The 21,334-nt window shown below is 44.3% G+C and overlaps 1 protein-coding gene across 20 annotated transcripts in view; it reads right to left on the minus strand.

The window, feature by feature from the left end:
* Positions 1-130: 130 nt before the first annotated feature.
* LOC110496030 (sodium bicarbonate cotransporter 3) overlaps positions 131-21,334 on the minus strand; it is a 59,198-nt gene continuing 37,994 nt past the window's right edge. For 5 of the 20 annotated variants that reach the window (XM_021571657.3, XM_036952516.2, XM_021571661.3 and 2 more), the window contains 15 exons: positions 18,742-18,916; positions 12,805-12,938; positions 11,877-12,122; positions 11,573-11,678; positions 11,333-11,494; positions 10,915-11,028; positions 8,088-8,249; positions 7,721-7,846; positions 7,251-7,376; positions 6,949-7,017; positions 6,554-6,727; positions 6,205-6,342; positions 5,920-6,029; positions 5,088-5,198; positions 131-4,268 (listed from right to left, as the gene is read on the minus strand). In XM_021571657.3, the coding sequence (XP_021427332.3) occupies positions 4,184-4,268; positions 5,088-5,198; positions 5,920-6,029; positions 6,205-6,342; positions 6,554-6,727; positions 6,949-7,017; positions 7,251-7,376; positions 7,721-7,846; positions 8,088-8,249; positions 10,915-11,028; positions 11,333-11,494; positions 11,573-11,678; positions 11,877-12,122; positions 12,805-12,938; positions 18,742-18,916 (2,038 nt within the window). In that variant the 3' untranslated portion in view covers positions 131-4,183. Of the gene's footprint in view, positions 4,269-5,087; positions 5,199-5,688; positions 5,741-5,919; positions 6,030-6,204; positions 6,343-6,553; positions 6,728-6,948; positions 7,018-7,250; positions 7,377-7,720; positions 7,847-8,087; positions 8,250-10,914; positions 11,029-11,332; positions 11,495-11,572; positions 11,679-11,829; positions 12,123-12,804; positions 12,939-18,741; positions 18,917-21,334 lie in introns of those variants that run through there. The other 15 variants (XM_090208404.1, XM_090208410.1, XM_021571658.3 and 12 more) reach the window with 8 other exon arrangements.

Here is a 21,334-nt window from a genome sequence, read left to right on the forward strand (position 1 = left end):
TCTTTTTTTTTCTCTACAGGACAACGCATTTCTCTTGAACACCTTAAAAAGCTCTGCGTATTGTGCACTGTGTACTTTCACATGCTGATGGTGTGAATTGCAGCTGAGTTAAATATGGAGAGAGAAATAAGACATTTTACACACTTTTTATTGCTTTCTATCAGCAAAGTAAAAAACTTTTTTTTTTTTCTTTACATCCTATGTTATGGTATTCAATAACATGACAGGAGGATTTTCTGTGCTTGACTGACAGCAGTAGTGAGGTCAGTGTAATAGTGGAGCAAAAAAGTATTTAGTCAGCCACCAAGTGTGCAAGTTATCCCACTTTAAAAGATGAGAGAGGCCTGTAATTTTCATCATAGGTACACTTCAACTATGACAGACAAAATGAGAAAAAAAAATCCAGAAAATCACATTGTAGGATTTTTAATGAATGTATTTGCAAATTATGGTGGAAAATAAGTATTTGGTCAATAACAAAGTTTATCTCAATACTTATATACCCTTTGTTGGCATTGACAGATCAAGCATTGACAGGTCAAACGTTTTCTCTAAGTCTTCACAATTTTTTCACACACTGTTGCTGGTATTTTGGCCCATTCCTCCATGCAGATCTCCTCTAGAGCAGTGATGTTTTGGGGCTGTTGCTGGGCAACACAGACTTTCAACTTCCTCCAAAGATTTTCTATGGGGTTGAGATCTGGAGACTGGCTAGGCCACTCCAGGACCTTTAAATGCTTCTTACGAAGCCACTCCTTCGTTGCCCGGGCGGTGTGTTTGGGATCATTGTCATGCTGAAAGACCCAGCCACGTTTCATCTTCAATGCCCTTGCTGATTGGAAGGAGGTTTTCACTCAAAATCTCACGATACATGGCCCCATTCATTCTTTCCTGTACACGGAGAAAAACAGCCCCAAAGCATGATGTTTCCACCCCCATTTTTCACAGTAGACATGGTGTTCTTTGGATGCAACTCAGCATTCTTTGTCCTCCAAACACGACGAGTTGAGTTTTTACCAAAAAGTTCTATTTAGGTTTCATCTGACCATATGACATTCTCCCAATCTTCTTCTGGATCATCCAAATGCTCTCTAGCAAACTTCAGACGGGCCTGGACATGTACTGGCTTAATCAGGGGGACACGTCTGGCACTGCAGGATTTGAGTCCCTGGCGGCGTAGTGTGTTACTGATGGTAGGCTTTGTTACTTTGGTCCCAGCTCTCTGCAGGTCATTCACTAGGTCCCCCTGTGTGGTTCTGGGATTTTTGCTCACCATTCTTGTGATCATTTTGACCCCACGGGGTGAGATCTTGCGTGGAGCCACAGATAGAGGGAGATTATCAGTGGTCTTGTATGTCTTCCATTTCCTAATAATTGCTCCCACAGTTGATTTCTTCAAACCAAGCTGCTTACCTATTGCAGATTCAGTCTTCCCAATCTGGTGCAGGTCTACAAATTTGTTTCTGGAGTCCTTTGACAGCTCTTTGGTCTTGGCCATAGTGGAGTTTGGAGTGTGACTGTTTGAGGTTGTGGACAGGTGTCTTTTATACTGATAACAAGTTCAAACAGGTGCCATTAATACAGGTAATGTGTGGAGGACAGAGGAGCCTCTTAAAGAAGAAGTTACAGGTCTGTGAGAGCCAGAAATCTTGCTTGTTTGTAGGTGACCAAATACTTATTTTCCACCATAATTAGCAAATAAATTCATTAAAAACCCTACAATGTGATTTTCTGGATTTTTTCTCATTTTGTCTGTCATAGTTGAAGTGTACCTATGATGAAAATTACAGGCCTCATCTTTTTAAGTGGGAGAACTTGCACACTTGGTGGCTGACTAAATACTTTTTTGCCCCACTGTATATGGTCCTAAAGTGGTCCTTTGGAGCTCAGTTGGTAGAGCATGGTGCTTGTAACGCCAGGGTGCTGGGTTCAATTCCCTGGACCACCCAAATGTAAAATGTATGCCCGCATGACTAAGTTGCTTTGGGAAAAACTGTCTGCTAAATGGCATATTATCCTAAAGAACACCCTGTTTCTATGGTACAGATCATATAATACACTTCGAATCCATTGCACTGCAATACCATTTGTGTTCTACATTGAATTGTGGTACCTACTTCGCACATATAGGATCACCAAGACAATATTTGTAATGACTTGAAATAGCCAACATTTTATCTGAATTCTGAATCAAACTGAAATTATTGTTTTGTTAAAAAAAAAAAGGTTTAGAGAAATGTGTCAGAATTGTCATTTTCACCAGTGATATTAAAGTTGCAATAATTCGGTGCACATTCACTGATATTGCATAAAACAATCTATTTGATTACAGTACATTACAGTTCTTCCTATTTGTGAACAAACACTACATCTGTGACATAGAAACATACAGTACATATCTTGACAGAAAATGGGCACAATGAAGTACTAATGAGTTAATATTTGTAACTTATTAATCAGTTCAGTTTGCCGGTTTGGTTGAAGAGGATATGATTTTCACAAAAACATTCAGATCATTACTGCTGTGTGTTTGTGTATGTACTACCTGAAAAGTTTGATTACAGTATGACTAAAAGACACAAAGAGCATTCACAAGGCACATAAGCTATTGTCTGTATAATCAGCGACACACTAACATAGTCAATAGAGCAGACACACAAAGTGGATGGGGTTTGACAAACTCCCCCTAGACAGCTCAATAGAACCATCACTCCACACATCGCATTGTACTCACATCACTCGTCTATTATTGCTAAATCAGGAGCATGTGTGCTAAGCAAATTAGAAATATATAATTGCAATACATTTTACGGCTCATTTTTTGGAAATGTCTGTAATACTGAACTTACTTTTTACATGTGACAAGTATTAAAACATGTGCAGCATAAGTTGTACAATACAGTTTTACTGCACAGAATAACGTTAATTGCTATTAGAAGAAAACTGAACGGCACAGTAATTTAGATGTTTTTTTTCTTCCTGTTTATCAAAAAGAATTGTCCCAACAATAAGAGAAGTAGGCTATTCTATTGAAATACGATATGAGTAGTGAGACAAATGAGAGTAAAGAACTTTCCACAATCAGAAATCATGTAGATTCCTGAGTCGTTGCTTTTTCTAGACATTTCAGCAACAGTTTTGTGGATCTTCAGATTCAATGTTTTTAACTCAATTCAGGCCTGTGCACTAATTCCTACTGGCAAACAAATCTAAAGTGCTTATTGTAATATTCATATCATTACTTCCTTAATTTTAAATTAGTCTTTTTTTTAATTGTCCATTAAAACATAAAAAGCACACAATTCCACTAAAACAGCACAACAGTGACAAACAAAAAAAATTGCTGAACAACTTGATCTGAGCAGCGATATCAATACTGAGAATGCAACTTGCAGAGTATACAGTACGGATACAGTACAAGGGCAGTAAAAAGAGGTTGCCACTCCAACCTTTCTGTCAATGTTTCACAACCAAGAAAGATTAGGGGGTATAGAGGCTTGAATGTCTACATTCTTCTTTTGGTTTGCAACAGTTTAGATCACCAGTGTCTAGTCATGATGGAACCAGTTTGCACTGTTGAAATCACAGAAATAACAACCTGAATCATTGCTTGAGTGACATGCTTCTGGAGCTGGTGTAGCTGGTTTGTGTATAGTACATTTAAAGTAAATATATATTATTTGACAGAGACCAGAATGTCTCAGGATATGAATCTTAATTTATTTATTTTTTACAAAATATCGCTTCAAATTTTGATGAGAAAATATACATTTTAAAATGAAGTAAATTCACGCATACATGACAATCGAAGAAGATTCCGCATCAGTGTGGCAGTGGTGGCCCCATCTTTTGGCAGCTGTGGCAATGGGTGGGAAATAATTGGTTCACATTGGAGTTTGACCCAAAATGGTGGGGGTCGGTGGGCAGTGTCAGTCTGGTTCATTTATATCTTAGTAATGTGCTCTCCACTGCAAGGAAGTTAGTCCTCTGTGTGCTGAGGGGGCCTCGGGATCCCCAGAGCTACACTGGACCACTGGAGGTAACTGGAGCTCAACTGTTGACCGAGGAGACGCACAAAAGGGGCTTCTCCAGAGACCAGTCTGACTTATCTGCTCCAGGTCTAGCTCACCCTCTCACCTTGCTCACTGTAACAGAGAGGGTGGTAGGACAAAGGTCTCCTCAATCACAAGGCCGTCTCCAAGGCTGAACTCTGCCCTCCTGCCTCGGTGGTGTCCATATTGACTCTAACACAGGCCACCTTCTCCTGGCTGCCAGAGACAAGGGAGAGAGATGGATGGGAAGAGAAGCATCAGCGGGCTGGTTGTGCTGTGCTGGGCCAGAATATCAATGGGTAAAGGATGAGCAGGAAATGTGTTGCTGATTTAAGTGCAATGCTGTCTGAAAGAATGTCAGACAGAGATGCTCAAATGAAACTCAAAGCTCATTCCGTGCTCTAAGTATAGACAGTTGTTAACACTCTCAACTTGAAGATGGCGGGCTCATGTGTTAAAGTATGCTGTTAACCATTATAATTGGGGTAAAAAGACTAAATGTGTCAGCATCGTGTTAGATCCTCAGGACGTCAGAACATCAGGGCAAAGCCTCTTGAACACTTTGCATTTATATGCTGTAATGTAATATAATATATTACAAGATACATTCATATATATTGTAATATATGAATGCATCTGTAGGCAAATACAATATTCAGGAAAACAAAATCAAGTCTTGTTTTATGCAAACATCCACACTAAATGTAGATGTCACAACATACATGCAACTGAACATTACACAAGTTATGACACAGCAAAAGCAATAACTTAATACTTTCATTACATAAGAATGGATGCATTGTTCTTGTCATACCTATTAATTAATGGGCTAGTCACAGAATTAAGTAGACTAGTTTATTGGATTAGAATAGTCACAGAATATAATATAATTATTTGATCTATAAGGGGTGAGTTATCAATGTGATCTTGTCTTAGTGAGATTTCAGTAGACCTGAGGTGTGCCTGGAAAAAAGCTCCTCCATTTTTAGAAGGTGGGGCGGTCAGCTAAAGGGGAGTCATTTTCAGCATAGCTACCTTCGGCTACGCTTCATAGATGGGCCGAAGTCGGCGCTCATCGCCACTGCTTTGCATGCCCCGCTTTTGGCCATTTCCTCAGAGATATTAACATTGCCGAGGTCACATGAGCTACATGCAGCGAGGAACAGGACAGAACAGGGGAAGGGAGATAGAGATGCATGCATATGGATAAGGTAAACAAACAAAAGATTGAAGTGCACACATGACTACTTGGCACCAGTTCCCTGTCATTGTATCTTGCACTAAAAATATGTACTGGCTTATGTGTAACAATTTCTCTGTTGCCAATTGTTACTCTTGGACAATGATTGTCTGCGGTGAGTTCTCTACGTAATCAATGTGTACATTAGTCATTAGTATTCACATGGTTTTAGAGCCTTTTTATTTTGCCATGATACCATGTAGCATTATGTATCATAACAATCCCGGCCAAAACACAAACGCAACACGCTAGGAGTGTGTTTTCAATAAAAAGGCATCATCTACAGGTATAGTAAATAGCCAAGTTACGATTTTGGCCATGCGCTCATTGATGTTACTGTATATTACTGAGTAGGATTAAAACTCAGCACGTGGGCTGGATATATCAGACACCCACCCCTACCGCCTCTTCATCCAATGGGAGGGTATGAGCGATTATTCTGTACGATCTGTTCAAGATAAACACGTTACAGACCTAACATCATCACTGTTACCTTTACATGCAATACCAAGAATGTAGAGATTGAATAGTATAACAAAATCATATAATACAAAGACAAAGCATGTCCTTGATTTAGCTATCCAGTATAATGTATTGTACACTGGTTGAATGGTGGGCAGCACTCACCTCCCTGAGAGAGTTTTGACTGGGATCTTGAGCAGGTTCCCACCGTCATAATGGACCTTCACAGCATTCACGCCCACCTGTTCTTCTATGAGCAATAAAGCCTGGGCCTCCTGGGACCAAGGGGACACGCAGAGAATTACAATAGAGTGTACCCATGAGGGTGCAGGTAAATTGCCATGGTCTGAGCCCCTTTGCCCGTTCTAGTCATTTGATTTCTGTGGGGACAGGTCATGTAAGCGTGCTAGACAGTGAACTAATGGCTTTAAAAGTATTAGTGTGTGTTACCCGTTTCTCCCGCTCCTTCTTCTTCTTGTCATCCTCTTTCTTCTTCTTGCTCTCGGGCATCAAGTCGTCCAGATAGCTGAGCTCCCTCTTGGTAAAGAAAAAGTCGAGAAGCTTCCGAATGAAGACGAGGGCCAGCACCTTTAAGCAAAAATAGGATATTTTAAGGGAGAGGGAGCAAAAGGACCACAGACTCATACAGAAGGTTTTCGATATTTTCATGTTTACAAACACCCTTGTTGGTAGACACGATAGAACGTTTCTCCAGTTTGTAGATGTGGAGAGGATATTACTATAGAGAGATGGGATGGTAGCAGTATTACTATAGCACATTTCTCTCTATGGGTATTACCATCATTGGGAATACGACGGCAGCTGCCGAGGCCTTGATGACCCACAGCAGTATGAGGCAGGTGAGCTGTACCAGGGTGAATACATGGACCTTCCACAGGGGAACGTAGCGCAGGTAGATCAGGTCAGGCTGGTGCTTGGCTGGCATACCAAACAACTTGATACGGTCAAAGAACTAAGGGAGAGCGAGAGAGAGACCCGTTTATTGTTCATTTCATATTTTAGTCATGAAACACGCTCTTTGAGTTTAAATGTGATGATGTTTTTCTTGATAAAAGAGAGATTAATTACAAAGGAGTAAGCTCATCATTACAGACAAGGCATTGCTTTACTTTTAAAGAAGAAAAAAACACTGATCAAATCTTCAATCAATCATGTCATTGAATATAATCTCACTTGAATGCCTTTGAGTGAAGAGACTCCCATGTAGAGGAAGACTCCGTATAGCACTGGCATAGGAATGAACTGGAGGGTGGGGCAGAAGTTGAACATACAGTATATAATAAATAATACATGGGATATAAACTGCCTTTAAAAAATGACATGACACTTGTTTCAACTGTAAGGTGAATATACTGTATAACAGTCAAACTGCTTATCATTCACATTGCCTGTCATGGCATTGGTGTCCCATTGTCTTGTGAAAATAAAGATGGATTATTAATAAAACACTTCTCTGAAACCCAAAGAGCTGTCACCTTGAGTGCGGAGGTCATGAAGACAGAGCAGCCCATGAGGACAAAGATCATGAAGCCGGTGACTCTCTGCTCTCTGATGCCCAGGAACTTGGGCTGTTCTCCTGGGGCCGAGCAGCCCGACTCCACCTTTAGATTTGATTACATTAGATTCATATTTATTATACTCAGAGAAACACATTTTTTTCCCCCAGACTTGTACATTAACACAAATAACAAATCCATAACTCACTTAGACCAGAGTTGTCAAACTTAATTCCTTAGTTACCTCCTGGAGGGCCGAGTGTTATTCATTTATTTGTTATTTCCATTTGTGTCCGGTTAAAACCTTGACAACCAGGGGAGGGCAGTTCCTAACTAATCGACGACCTGAATTGATCAATCGCGTAAAAGGGAGGAGCAAAAAAAGGAATTGAGTTTGACACCACTGACATAAACAAAGACTAAACAAAGACCGCAGCAGGCTTGCCAACCTTGAGGCTGTTGACGTGGGAGATGGAGAGCACGGTGGCGGCTACGAACCAGGGCAGGCCCATGATGGAGCAAACCCCCAGCATTACCGCCACCACCAGCAGGTCCAGATGGTAGCCACAGCCTTTCTACATGACGGAGAAGAGGGGGGAAACGAGGGGGGTAAAGAAGAGGATAAAAAGCCATTTTAGTATAGCTGGACCACCGAATTGAAAACAATTGCTACATTCAACACAGTGAATGATAATATAATGGGCAGAACAAGGTGACAGAACAACATCTTTGTAAACGTGTTTCTGTTCCACCTTGACAGTGGAAATGGAGTCTGTAGACTACGGACGTCTATGCCATGAACCAGTGCTTGCTCACTTTGAGCTTGTGCTCCTTGCGGTTGATGATGACGGCGGTGATCTGCTGGTCCATGAAGATGAGGATGGTGCAGAGCAGAGCGGGCAGCGCCGCCACCAGCAGGGTCCACCAGGGGTTGGGGCCCAGCGGGGAGATCAGCCAGCCGCGATGCTTGGATGTAGGCTGTAGACCAGAGCATAGAGTTAGCTTTTAAACTGAAGCTACTGGCTTGCAGTCTGGGTACAGTGTTCGCTAGCAAGAGCTTGTAAGTGCAAGTTCAAGTATATTGGTCATATGCACAGGAACACAGTACAATTAAATGCTTGCAGGTTCAACTCTGGACAATGCAATAACAATAATATAAAAATAAAGTAATAAACATAAATTAATAGAATAGAAGCTCAACGGAACACAAATTGAATAACATTTTAGCAGAAGTATAAAACATAAGGGAATCACTCAAACAGATTTGCATTAGGATATTTACAAGTGTGCCAGGGAAGTGGGATATGGAGAGCAAAGTGTTTTGTGGAATATTAAAAAGAAGTCCAGCAGCAGTTGTGGTGTGTGTGGTTTTGATTGTGTGTGTTTTTGTATGTGCTTATGAGAATAGCATTGACAGAGTTCATCAGGAAGTGTATAGGGGACGTTGTTCCCACTGTCACGATTAAAACCTATACAAACCAGAAACCGTGGATAGGCAATCAAACAGGCAAAACGTAAGTACAGAGACAAAGTGGAGTCGCAATTCAACGGCTCAGACACGAGACGTGTGTGTTATGGACTCCAGACATTCACGGATTATGAAGGGAAAACCAACCATGTCGCGGACACCGATGTTTTGCTTCCGGACAAGCTAAACACCTTCTTTACCTGCTTTGAGGATAACACAGTGCCTCTGACATGGGCCGCTCCTGAGGACTGTGAGCTCTCGTTCTTTGTGGCCGACGTGAGTAAAACCCTTGCAAGGCTGCCGGGCCAGACGGCATCCCTAGCCGCGTCCTCATAGCACGCGCAGACCAGCTGGCTGGAGTGTTTACAGTATGTTCAATCTCTCCCTATCCCAGTCTGCTGTCCCCACTTGATTCAAGATTGTTCCTGTACCCAAAAAAGCGAAGGTAACTGAAAGTAAATACTATCGCCCTGTAGCACTCACTTTTGTCAGCATGAAGTGCTTGAGAGGCTAGTTAAGGATCAATTCACCTTCACATTACCAGACACCCTAGATCCACTGCAATTTGCATACCGCAGCAAAAAATCCACAGATGATGCAATCGCCATTGGCACTGCACACTGCTCTATCCCATCTGGACATGAGGAATACCCATGTAAGAATGCTGTTCATTGACTACAGCTCAGCCTTCAATACCATAGTACCCTCCAAGTTCATCCTTAAGCCCTGGGTCTGTACCCCACCCTGTGCAACTGGGTCCTGGACTTCCTGGCGGCTTCCCCCAGGTGGTGAAGGTAGGCAACAACACCTGTGCTATGCTGATTCTCAACACTGGGGCCCCACAAGGGTGCGTGCTCAGCCCCCTCCTGTACTCACCCATGACTGTGTGGCCAAGCAGGCCTCCAACTCAATCATCAAGTTTGCAGATGACACAACAGTAGTAGGCCTGATTACCAACAACGACAAGGCAGCTAACAGGGGTAAGGTGAGGGCCCTGGCGTAGCGATGCCAGGAAAATAACCTCTCCCTCAATGTCATCAAAACGAAGGAGCTGATTGTGGACACACACAGTGGCCATGTAGTGTATATACACTACCAGTCAAAGGTTTGGACACACCTACTCATTCCAGCATTTTTCTTTATTTTTAATATTTTCTACATTGTAGAATAATAGTGAAGACATCAAAACTATGAAATAACACATATGTAATCATGTAGTAACCAAAAAAGTTAGACATCCTTCCTAACTAAGTTGCTGGTGTGGAAGGAAACCATTTCACCATGAGGCTGTGATAAGAGAAAACTGAGGATGGATCAACAACATTGTAGCTACTCTACAATACTAACACAATTGACAGAGTGAAAAGAGGCCTGTACAGAACAAAAATATTCCAAAAGATGCATCTTGTTTGTAACAAGGCACTAAAGTAGTACTGCAAAACATGTGGCAAAGCAATTCCCTTTTGTCCTGAATAGAAAGTTTTATGTTGGATTTGCCCCAAACATATTACTGAACACCACTCTCACAACTTTAAAGCATAGTGGTGGCAGAATCATGTTATTGATATGCTCATAATTGTTAAGGACTGGGGAGTTTTTCAGGATAAAAAAATAATGAAATAGAGCTAAGCACAGGCAAAATCCTTGAGGAAAACCTGGTTCAGTCTGCATTCCACCGGACACTGGGAGATGAATTCACCTTTCAGCAGGACAATAACCTAAAACACAAGGCCAAATCGACACTAGACTGCTTACCAAGAAAACAGTGAATGTTCCTGAGTGACCGAGTTACAGTTGACTTAAATCTACTTCAAAATCTATGGCAAGATTTGAAAATGGTTGTCTAGCAATGATCAACAACCAAGTTGAGGTTGAATAAGTTTTTTAAAGAATAATGGGCAAGTGTTGTACAATCCAGGTGTGCAAAGCTCTTATAGACTTAACCAGAAAGACTCACAGCTGTAATTGCTGTCAAAGGTGATTCTAATATGTATTGACTCAGGGGTGTGAATACTTATGTAAATTACATATTTCTGCACAAAAAAAATGAAAAAAATTTCACTTTATCATTATGGGGTATTGTGTGTAGGTGGATGAGATAAAAAAAAAAATACTTCATCCATTTTGAATTCAGGCCGTAACAACAAAATGTGGAATAAGTCAAGGGGGTCCTACCTCAAAGCGGTCGGGTACGTTGAGTTTAGGAGAGGGGATGCCCATTAGATAGTCCACCAGCACCATGATCATAATGGTCAGAAACACGGCAAAGTCACTGATGGTGGAGCGCACCTGCACAACCCATATTAACCACAATACATAATCATGGTAACGTGTAAAAAACACAGTCATTAAAATTCACTCAGTGGGAACACCTACACAGTAGCTAACAGTAATAGCTAAATGTGGAGCATATTGTGTGGGAAGAATGTGAAGACCTTGAAGTTAATTGTGAATATTGATGCAGCACAATAAAACAGTTCACACATTTACATTTTAGATGAACACACACACACACACACACACACACACACACACACACACACACACACACACACACACACACACACACAATGCTCCCAAGTGAATAACACACCTTTGTAGGGAAGTATCGCTCGGTCTTGATCTCCTTGAGAAAAGAGGAGAGGAAGAAGGTGGTGAAAAAGAGGATGATGGACCAGAAAAGGACATCTGGGATGTAGGGGCCGTGGTGACCACAGGCAGGACCAGCAAACTCTCCATGGAGCAGGTTACACATCTGGCAAAGAGTGTAAAGGGTCAGAGAAATACACAGGCTCAACAGATGTTTTTGCAGTGTGTGTGTCCTCTGACTAACCGATACGTTGAGGCTGTTCCAGGAGATAGAGTCTGGTGTGTGTCCTGTCTGGTTCCACGTCTGCAAGATCTGAGCGGAGGCGTTGGCCGGTGAAGAACACTGACACCTGAGTCAAGAGAATAAATATTACACTCCCCATCATAAATAGCACAAAACCATAAGCTCCCCTTTTATAGTCAGTGGTAACATCTAAAACATAGAAATCCAAATAGAAAAGATACATTGCCTGAAGAAAGCAGAAAAATGGCAGTGCCCACTTCTCGTGTCTTTTGCCCTCCACCGAGGCTCTCTGACCCTGACTCACGAGTAGAGTGTGAGGTTGTCCAGCTCGTTGTGCATGTTGACGGGGTAGTGTTCCCCGAGCTGGAAGAGCTTCTCCAGGGCCTCGTAGATGAAGATGATGCAGATGAGCGCGGCGAAGGCCTCCTCTGTGAAGCGGGTGATGTAACAGACCAGGGAGCTAGCGTCTGTGGCCACCAGGACCAGGCAGAGGAAGGCCGTCCACAGGCCGATGCTGGTCCTCAGAGACAGGTAGGACAGGCCGTAGTCCCTGGGTGGATAGTACGGTAATTAAGATCAAGACTCAATATTAGGGCTGTCAAACGATTTAAAAATGTATTTGAGTTAACTAGCAGGATTTTGTGATTAATGGCACATTTAGAATTTGCTCAAATTCAAAATGTAAGATTTAAAATTTAAAAAACATTACAAAAATATTAACGTCTTGATTTTGTCTAAAGTAATGGTTAGCAAAATTAGGTAAATTGAGAAAGCACACTTTATTTAACCTCAATGTCAACTTATTTTTACACGGCATTGTACGGCAGATTTTAGCTGTATAGATGATGTACTTTGGGTGTTTTCAGTGTATTTTCACATCCATATCTTATTAGGGACTGGAAGCAGTAAGCTTAAAGCATAGCGTTTATGACAATTGTAGGGGAGGCGCAATCACTCGGACTATGCCTTATGAAATGATTGAGGATTCATCACCTGTCCCAACTTCTCTAACAACTAGTTAGGGCCCAAAGTTTTTCCTGACCATGTGACTTGACCAGAAAAAACTCCAGGCCTTGTAACTTACTGTACATGTACAGTATATAAAACTCAGGGAGTTACTGAGAAACAAATGAGAAATCCCCAAATGTCAGTAGGGAACTTGTCCTTGCAGGTTGCTACCGCCAGAAGGCCACAGTGCGAATAAGTGTAACCAGGATCGGTGTAGCACTCACTTGCAGAACTTAAAGAGGATCTTCTCGAAAACCAGGACAGGCCCCGTGCTTCCCAGGATAGTGAGGGGCTGCCCCGCAAACAGAGAGAAAGCCACTCCTGTGAGGGACGCCCCAAACAGAGACTCTATGGCACTCTGTAGCAAGAGAAGGAAAAGAGGGAGGGAAAAGGGGAGGATGACAAGGGGGTAAATACATAGAGGAACTAGACAGACTGGGAGACTAAGGGGAAAAGAGGCAAAGCGAACAGAACACCCCACATAACATAATACATATGTTTAAAACTGACATTCCAGACCGCCTAGCATCAGACTGCCTAGATAAACTTCTCTGCTTTTTCCACCACGTCGGCCTGCCAATTGTAATATCCCTCCGCCACTCGTCATCTGGTCAGTTTACTCAGACACATCACACACCCCGGCGCGCTGACGCTCGCTATGCCAACAGTCGTCCTCCTAATAAAGACATCTAGGGTCACTGTAGGGTGTGTGTGTGTAAGTCATTGTCAGGATCAAAGCACAGAGACAGTATATAGAGTAGCTCGCAATGAGGAAGAGGGACACCATCTAAGCACCTACTATTTGCTTATAGTGATATGCATCCTATATGCTTTTAGTGATAAACAAATAGGGTAAGACCTTGCTGTAAACCTGTTTCACCAAGCAGCTAAGTGACTGGCAGAAACAGTTGAATTCGGAAGTTTACATGCACATAGGTTGGAGTCATTAAAACTTGTTTTTCAACCACTCCACAAATGTATCATTAACAAACTATAGTTTTGGCAAGTCTGTTAGGACATGTACTTTGTACATGACAAGTCATTTTTCCAACAATTGTTTACAGACAGATTATTTCACTGTATCTGTCACACCCTGGTCGAAGTATTTTGTGTTTATCTTTATTTATTTGGTCAGGCCAGGGTGTGGCATGGGTTTTTGTAGGTGGTATGTATGGGGATTGTAGCTAGTGGGGTGTTCTAGCTAAATCTATGGCTGTCTGAAGTGGTTCTCAATCAGAGGCAGGTGTTTATCGTTGTCTCTGATTGGGAACCATATTTAGGCAGCCATATTCTTTGAGTTTGTCGTGGGTGATTGTCCTTAGTGTCCTGATGTCATTGTTCTGTGTTAGGATACACAAGTATAGGCTGTTTCGGTTTTCGTTAAGTTTATTGTTTTGGTAGTGTTTGTGTTTAGTGTGTTTCTTCATTAAACATGGATTGCAATAGACACGCCGCATTTTGGTCCGACTCTCCTTCACACCTAGAAAACCGTGACAGTATCACAATTCCAGTGGGTCAGAAGTTTACATATAGTAAGTTGACTGTGCCTTTAAACAGCTTGGATGCAGCTTTTGATGTCAATTAGCCTATTGGAAGTGTACCTGTGGATGTATTTCAAGGCCTACCTTCAAACTCAGTGCCTCTTTACGTGACATCATGGGAAAATCTAAAGACATCAGCCAAGACCTCAGAAAACAAATTGTAGACCTCCACAAGTCTAGTTCATCCTTGGGAGCAATATCCATACACCTTAAGGTACCACGTTCATCTGTACCAACAATAGTACGCAAGTATAAACACCATGGGACAACGCAGCTGTCATACCGCTCAGGAAGGAGACACGTTCTGTCTCCTAGAGGTGAATGTACTTTGGTGCGAAAAGTGCAAATCAATCCCAGAACAACAGCAAAGGACCTTGTGAAGATGCTGGGGGAAACAGGTACAAAAGTATCTATATCCACAGTAAAACGAGTCCCATATCAACAACCTGAAAGGCCGCTCAGCAAGGAAGAAGCCACTGCTCAAAAACCGCCATAAAAAATCCAGACTTTGGTTTGCAACTGCAGATGGGGACAAAGATCATACTTTTTGGAGAAATGTCCTCTGGTCTGATGGAACAAAAATAAACTGTTTGCAAGCCGAAGAACACCATCACCAACATCATCCCAACCGTGAAGCACGGGGGTGGCAGCATCATGATGTGGGTGTGCTTTGCTGCAGGAGGGACTGGTGCACTTCACAAAATAGATGGCTTCATAAGGAAGGGAAATTATGTGGATATATTGAATCAACATCTCAAGACATCAGTCAGGAAGTTAAAGCTTGGTCGCAAATGGGTCTTCCAAATGGACAATGACCCCAAGCATACTTCGAAAGTTGTTGCAAAATGGCTTAAGGATAACAAAGTCAAGGAATTGGAGTGGCCATCATAAAGCCATGACCTCAATCCGATAGAAAATTTGTGGGCAGAACTGAAAAATTGTGTGCGAGCAAGGAGGCCTACAAACCTGTGTCACACCCTGGTCAAAGTATTTTGTGTTTATCTTTATTTATTTGGTCAGGCCAGGGTGTGGCATGGGTTTTTGTATGTGGTGTGTATGTGTGGGGATTGTAGCTAGTGGGGTGTTCTAGCTAAGTCTATGGCTGTCTGAAGTGGTTCTCAATCAGAGGCAGGTGTTTATCGTTGTCTCTGATTGGGAACCATATTTAGGCAGCCATATTCTTTGAGTTTGTCGTGGGTGATTGTCCTTAGTGTCCTGATGTCATTGTTCTGTGTTAGGTTACACAAGTATAGGCTGTTTCGGTTTTCGTTAAGTTTATTGTTTTGATAGTGTTTGTGTTTAGTGTGTTACTTTATTAAACATGGATTGCAATAGACACGCCGCATTTTGGTCCGACTCTCCTTCACATCAAGAAAACCGTTACAGAATCACCCACCACAAAGGGACCAAGCAGCGTGTCAACAGGCAAGAACAGCCCAAAGTGGAGTACAGTATGGACTATACTTCTTGGGAGGAGATAGACAGGTGGGCGGTCGACCCAGGGAGAGTGCCGGAGCCCGCCTGGGATTCGATGGAGCAGTGCGCGGAAGGATATAGGAGAATGGAGTTTGCGAAGCAAGCAAGGCGGCGCGGACGGAGGCCCCATAGTCAGCCCCAAAAATTTCTTGGGGGGGGGCTCAGGGAGAGTGTGGCAGAGTCAGGAGCCAGACCTGAGCCAACTCTCCCTGTTTATCGTGAGGAGCCAAGGAGGAGACCAGAGCCGGTGTTGGAGGTGAGCGAAACAGAGACTGTGAAGGAGTTAATGGGGAAATTGGAGGAGAGAGAAATGAGGGAGTTGCTGTGTTGGTGTTTTAAACATGGAATTCGCCCGACGGAGCGTGTCGGGGATTTGATGGCACCTGGGTCAGCGCTCCATACTCGTCCTGAGGTGCGTGTTAGTCGGCTGGTTAAGATGGTGCCAGTCTCACGTACCAGGCCTCCTGTGCACCTCCCTAGCCTTGCACGTCCTGTGCCAGCACCGCTCTCAAGATCTCCAGTACGCCTTCACGGTCTAACCCATCCTGTGCCACCTCCACACCCCAGCCCTCCGGTAGCAGCTCCCCGCACCAGGCTTCCTGTGCGTGTCCTCGGCCCAGTACCACCAGTGCCAGCACCACGCATCAGGCCTATAGTGCGCCTCGCCTGTCCAGCGCTGTCGGAGCCCTCCTCCTCTCCAGCGCTGTCAGAGTCTCCCGCCTGTTTAGCGCTGTTAGAGCCTTCCTTCTCTACAGCGCTGCCGGAGTCTCCCGCCTGTTCAGAGCTGCCAGTTAGCATAGAGCTGCCAGTTAGCATAGAGCTGCCAGTTAGCATAGAGCTGCCAGTTAGCATAGAGCTGCCAGTCTGCAAGGAGCTGCCAGTCTGCATAGAGCTGCCAGTCTGTAAGGAGCTGCCAGTCTGCAAGGAGCCGCCAGAGCTGCCTGTCTGCAGGATGCCGCCAAAGCTGCCAGTCTGCAAGGAGCCGCCAGAGCTGCCAGTCTGCAAGGAGCCGCCAGAGCTGCCAGTTAGCATGGAGCAGCCAGGGCCGCCAGTCAGCATGGAGCAGCCAGGGCCGCCAGTCAGCATGGAGCAGCCAGGGCCGCCAGTCAGCATGGAGCAGCCAGGGCCGCCAGTCAGCATGGAGCAGCCAGTCAGCATGGAGCAGCCAGTCAGCATGGAGCAGCCAGAGCAGCCAGTCAGCATGGAGCAGCCAGAGCTGCCAGTCAGCATGGAGCAGCCAGTCAGCATGGAGCAGCCAGAGCTGCCAGTCAGCATGGAGCTGCCAGTCAGCATGGAGCAGCCAGTCAGCATGGAGCAGCCAGAGCTGCCAGTCAGCATGGAGCAGCCAGTCAGCATGGAGCAGCCAGAGCTGCCAGTCAGCATGGAGCAGCCAGTCAGCATGGAGCAGCCAGAGCTGCCAGTCATCATGGAGCAGCCAGTCAGCATGGAGCAGCCAGATCTGCCAGTCGACCAGACTCTTCCAGATCTGCCAGTCGACCAGACTCTTCCAGATCTGCCAGTCGACCAGACTCTCCCAGATCTGCCAGTCGACCAGACTCTTCCAGATCTGCCAGTCGACCAGACTCTTCCAGATCTGCCAGTCGACCAGAATCTTCCAGATCTGCCAGTCGACCAGAATCTTCCAGATCCGCCAGTCGACCAGAATCTTCCAGATCCGCCAGTCGACCAGACTCTTCCAGATCCGCCAGTCGACCAGACTCTTCCAGATCCGCCAGTCGACCAGACTCTTCCAGATCTGCCAGTCGACCAGACTCTTCCAGATCTGCCAGTCGACCAGACTCTTCCAGATCTGCCAGTCGACCAGACTCTTCCAGATCTGCCAGTCGACCAGACTCTTCAAGATCTGCCAGTCGACCAGACTCTTCCAGATCTGCCAGTCAGCCAGGATCTGCCAGTCAGCCAGGATCTGCCGAAACCACCAGCCAGCCAGGTAGATTCATCAACCTGCCTGAGCTTCCTCTCACTCCTGAGCTTCCTCTCACTCCTGAGCTTCCCCTCAGTCCCGAGCTGCCTCAGTCCCGAGCTGCCCCTCAGTCCCGATCTGCTCCTCAGTCCAGTGGGGTTCTGGGTGAGGACTACTAGGCCATGGTCGGCGGCGAGGGTGGACTATCCAGGGACGCGAGGAGAAGGGACTAAGACATTGATTGAGTGGGGTCCACGTCCCGCACCGGAGCCGCCACCATGGACAGACGCCCACCCGGACCCTCCCTATTGTTTTGAGGTGCGTTCGGGAGTCCGCACCTTAGGGGGGGGGTTCTGTCACACCCTGGTCAAAGTATTTTGTGTTTATCTTTATTTATTTGGTCAGGCCAGGGTGTGGCATGGGTTTTTGTATGTGGTGTGTATGTGTGGGGATTGTAGCTAGTGGGGTGTTCTAGCTAAGTCTATGGCTGTCTGAAGTGGTTCTCAATCAGAGGCAGGTGTTTATCGTTGTCTCTGATTGGGAACCATATTTAGGCAGCCATATTCTTTGAGTTTGTCGTGGGTGATTGTCCTTAGTGTCCTGATGTCATTGTTCTGTGTTAGGTTACACAAGTATAGGCTGTTTCGGTTTTCGTTAAGTTTATTGTTTTGATAGTGTTTGTGTTTAGTGTGTTACTTTATTAAACATGGATTGCAATAGACACGCCGCATTTTGGTCCGACTCTCCTTCACATCAAGAAAACCGTTACAACCTGACTCCGTTACACCAGCTCTGACAGGAGGAATGAGCCAAAATTCACCCAACTTATTGTGGGAAACTTGTGGAGGGCTACCTGAAACGTTTGACCCAAGTTTAACCATTTAAATGCAATGCTACTAAATACTAATTGAGTGTATGTACATTTCTGACCCACTGGGAATGTGATGAAAGAAATAAAAGCTGAAATAAATCATTCTTTCTACTATTATTCTGATATTTCACATTCTTAAAATAAAGTGGTGATCCTAACTGACCTAAGACAGGGAATTTTTACTAGGATTAAATGTCAGGAATTGTGATAAACTGAGTTTAAATGTATTTGGCTAAGGTGTATGTAAACTTCCGACTTCAACTGTATTAGGTGACATAGCACAGATAGAAGACAAACAGATGTAATCGGAGTGGCATTCATTGACACTCATGTACAAGGACCCACTCACTATGTTGCCCTTTGTGGCCTCGCCCAGCAGCCCTCCGAAGGTGATGACAGGGGACATGCAGGCGCAGTAGAGGAACAGGATGGAGGCCAGACACTGCAGGTTCAACGAGTCCCGGATGTCGCTCCAGTAGAACGGGGCCTTCCGCTTTATATCCATCACCAGGCCTCCAAAGATCCTAGAGGAAAGGAAAACCACAACACATTGCAGCAGGCTAACTGAAGTAGCAGCATTATACTAATGGGGTAGAGTACCCCAGATAACATCTTGTACTTCTGGATTTGGTTTTTATACCATATAGGGGACCATAACACATTTGTCGACTCTTTTGGACCTTCCATAGGGTCGGCAGATATTTTTTCAGGACCAGCAGTTAACATTTTCAGAAGATCATCAATAGGGTCTGCCAGATTACTTTTTGGAGCCTGCAGAGAACTTTTGGGGGGCATCACAGTAGGTGAATGGCAGTTCATTGGTGGTACAGATTTTTTGACACTTATTTCACAAGCATTCATTCACATTTCCCTAGGGGGTTGGACACTCCTGCTCTCAGACCCAGATACCAGTCAGCCCATCTTTCTACCTCACACACTCACCTAACTTACACAAGCACAAATAAACACTCTACAAATAAACACACTCTACAAGCAGCCATGTGATCACAGAGGCTTTCACACCTAGAACCTGAGTATCTATTTATGCCAGCATTTTATGCCAGCATCGTAATTGTGCAGTCATAATGATCTATACAACATTAAAATTAACCATTCAATATTCGTGGTTATGTGCTGTGCAGTTATGTTCATGACTTGTCACAGTATGTAGGAATTGTATGCCGTTAATTTTTGACTTCATAAACAGTTTCAATAATGTTTTGCCTTAAAAATGTTTAATGAATTTCAAAACGAATAACATTTATTTCAAATCAAATTATATTTGTCACATGCGCCGAATACAACAGGTGAAATGCTTACTTACAAGCCCAATGCAGTTTTAAGAAAATACCAAAAAAATACCAAAGAAAAGTAAGAGATATGAAAAACAAATGATTAAGGAGCAGCAGTAAATAACAATAGTGGGGATATATAGGGGGTACCGATTCATAGTCAATGTGTCAATGTGCAGGGGCACCGGTGTCGAGGTAATTATGTACATGCAGGTAGGGTTATTAATGTGGATATGCATAAATAGTCTGGGTAGCCGTTTGATTAGTTGTTCAGGAGTCTAAAGGCTTGGGGGTAGAAGCTGTTTAGAAGCCTCTTGGACCTAGACTTGGCGCTCCGGTACCGCTTGCCATGCGGTAGCAGAGAGAGCAGTCTAATACTAGGGTGGCTGGAGTCTGACCATTTTTAGGGCCTTCCTCTGACATCGCCTGGTATAGAGGTCCTGGATGGATGTGTTGTTACCTAACCTCACCACCTGGGGGCAGATCATCAGGAAGTCCAGGATCCAGTAGCAGTGGGAGGTGTTTAGTCCCAGGGTCCTTAGCTTAGTGATGAGCTTTGAGGGCACTATGATGTTGAACGCTGAGCTGTAGTCAATGAATAGCATTCTCACATAGGTGTTCCATTTGTCCAGGTGGGAAAGGGCAGTGTGGGGTGCAATAGAGATCTGTGGGTCTGTTGGTGCGGTATGCAAATTGGAGTGGGTCGAGGGTTTCTGGGACGATGGTGTTGATGTGAGCCATGAACAGCCTTTCAAAGTATTTCATGGCTACAGATGTGAGTGCTACGGTTCGGTAGTCATTTAGGCAGGTTACCTTGGTGTTCTTGGGCACAGGGACTATGGTGGTCTACTTGAAACACGTTGGTATTACAGACTCAGACAGGGAGAGGTTGAAAATGTCAGTGAAGACACCTGCCAGTTGGTCAGTGAATGCTCGGAGTACACGTCCTGGTAATCCGTCTGGCCCAGAGGCCTTGTGAATGTTGACCTGTTTAAAGGTCTTACTCACATCGGCTGCGGAGAGCGTGATCACACAGTCATCTGGACCAGCTGATGCTCTCATGCATGTTTCTCATGCTGTGCTTCCCTTTATAGCCTGTAATAGTTTGCAAGCCCTGCCACATCCAACGAGCGTCGGAGCCGGTGTAGTATGATTCGATCTTAGTCCTGTATTGACGCTTTGCCTGTTTGATGATTCGTCTGAGGGCATAGTGGGATTTCTTATAAGCTTCTGGGTTAGAGTCCCGCTCCTTGAAAGCCGGCAGCTCTGCCCTTTAGCTCGGTGCGAATGTTGCCTGTAATCAATGGCTTCTGGTTGGGGTATGTACGTACAGTCACTGTGGGGACAATGTCCTCGATGCACATATTGATAAAGCCAGTGACTGATGTGGTGTACTCCTCAATGCCATCGGAACAATCCTGGAACATATTCCAGTCTGTGCTAGTAAAACAATCCTGTAGTTTAGCATCTGCTTCATCTGACCACTTTTTTATAGACCGAGTCACTGGTGCTTCCTGCTTACATTTTTGCTTGTAAGCAGGAGGATATGGTCAGATTTGCCAAATGGATGGCGAGGGAGAGCTTTGTACTGTGTGTGGAGTAAAGGTGATCTAGAATTGTTTTCCCTCTGGGTGCACATTTAATATGCTG

The sequence above is a fragment of the Oncorhynchus mykiss genome, chromosome 18, assembly GCF_057628025.1.
Source record: "Oncorhynchus mykiss isolate SJ-2025 chromosome 18, ASM5762802v1, whole genome shotgun sequence".
NCBI classification, from domain to species: Eukaryota; Metazoa; Chordata; class Actinopteri; order Salmoniformes; family Salmonidae; genus Oncorhynchus; species Oncorhynchus mykiss.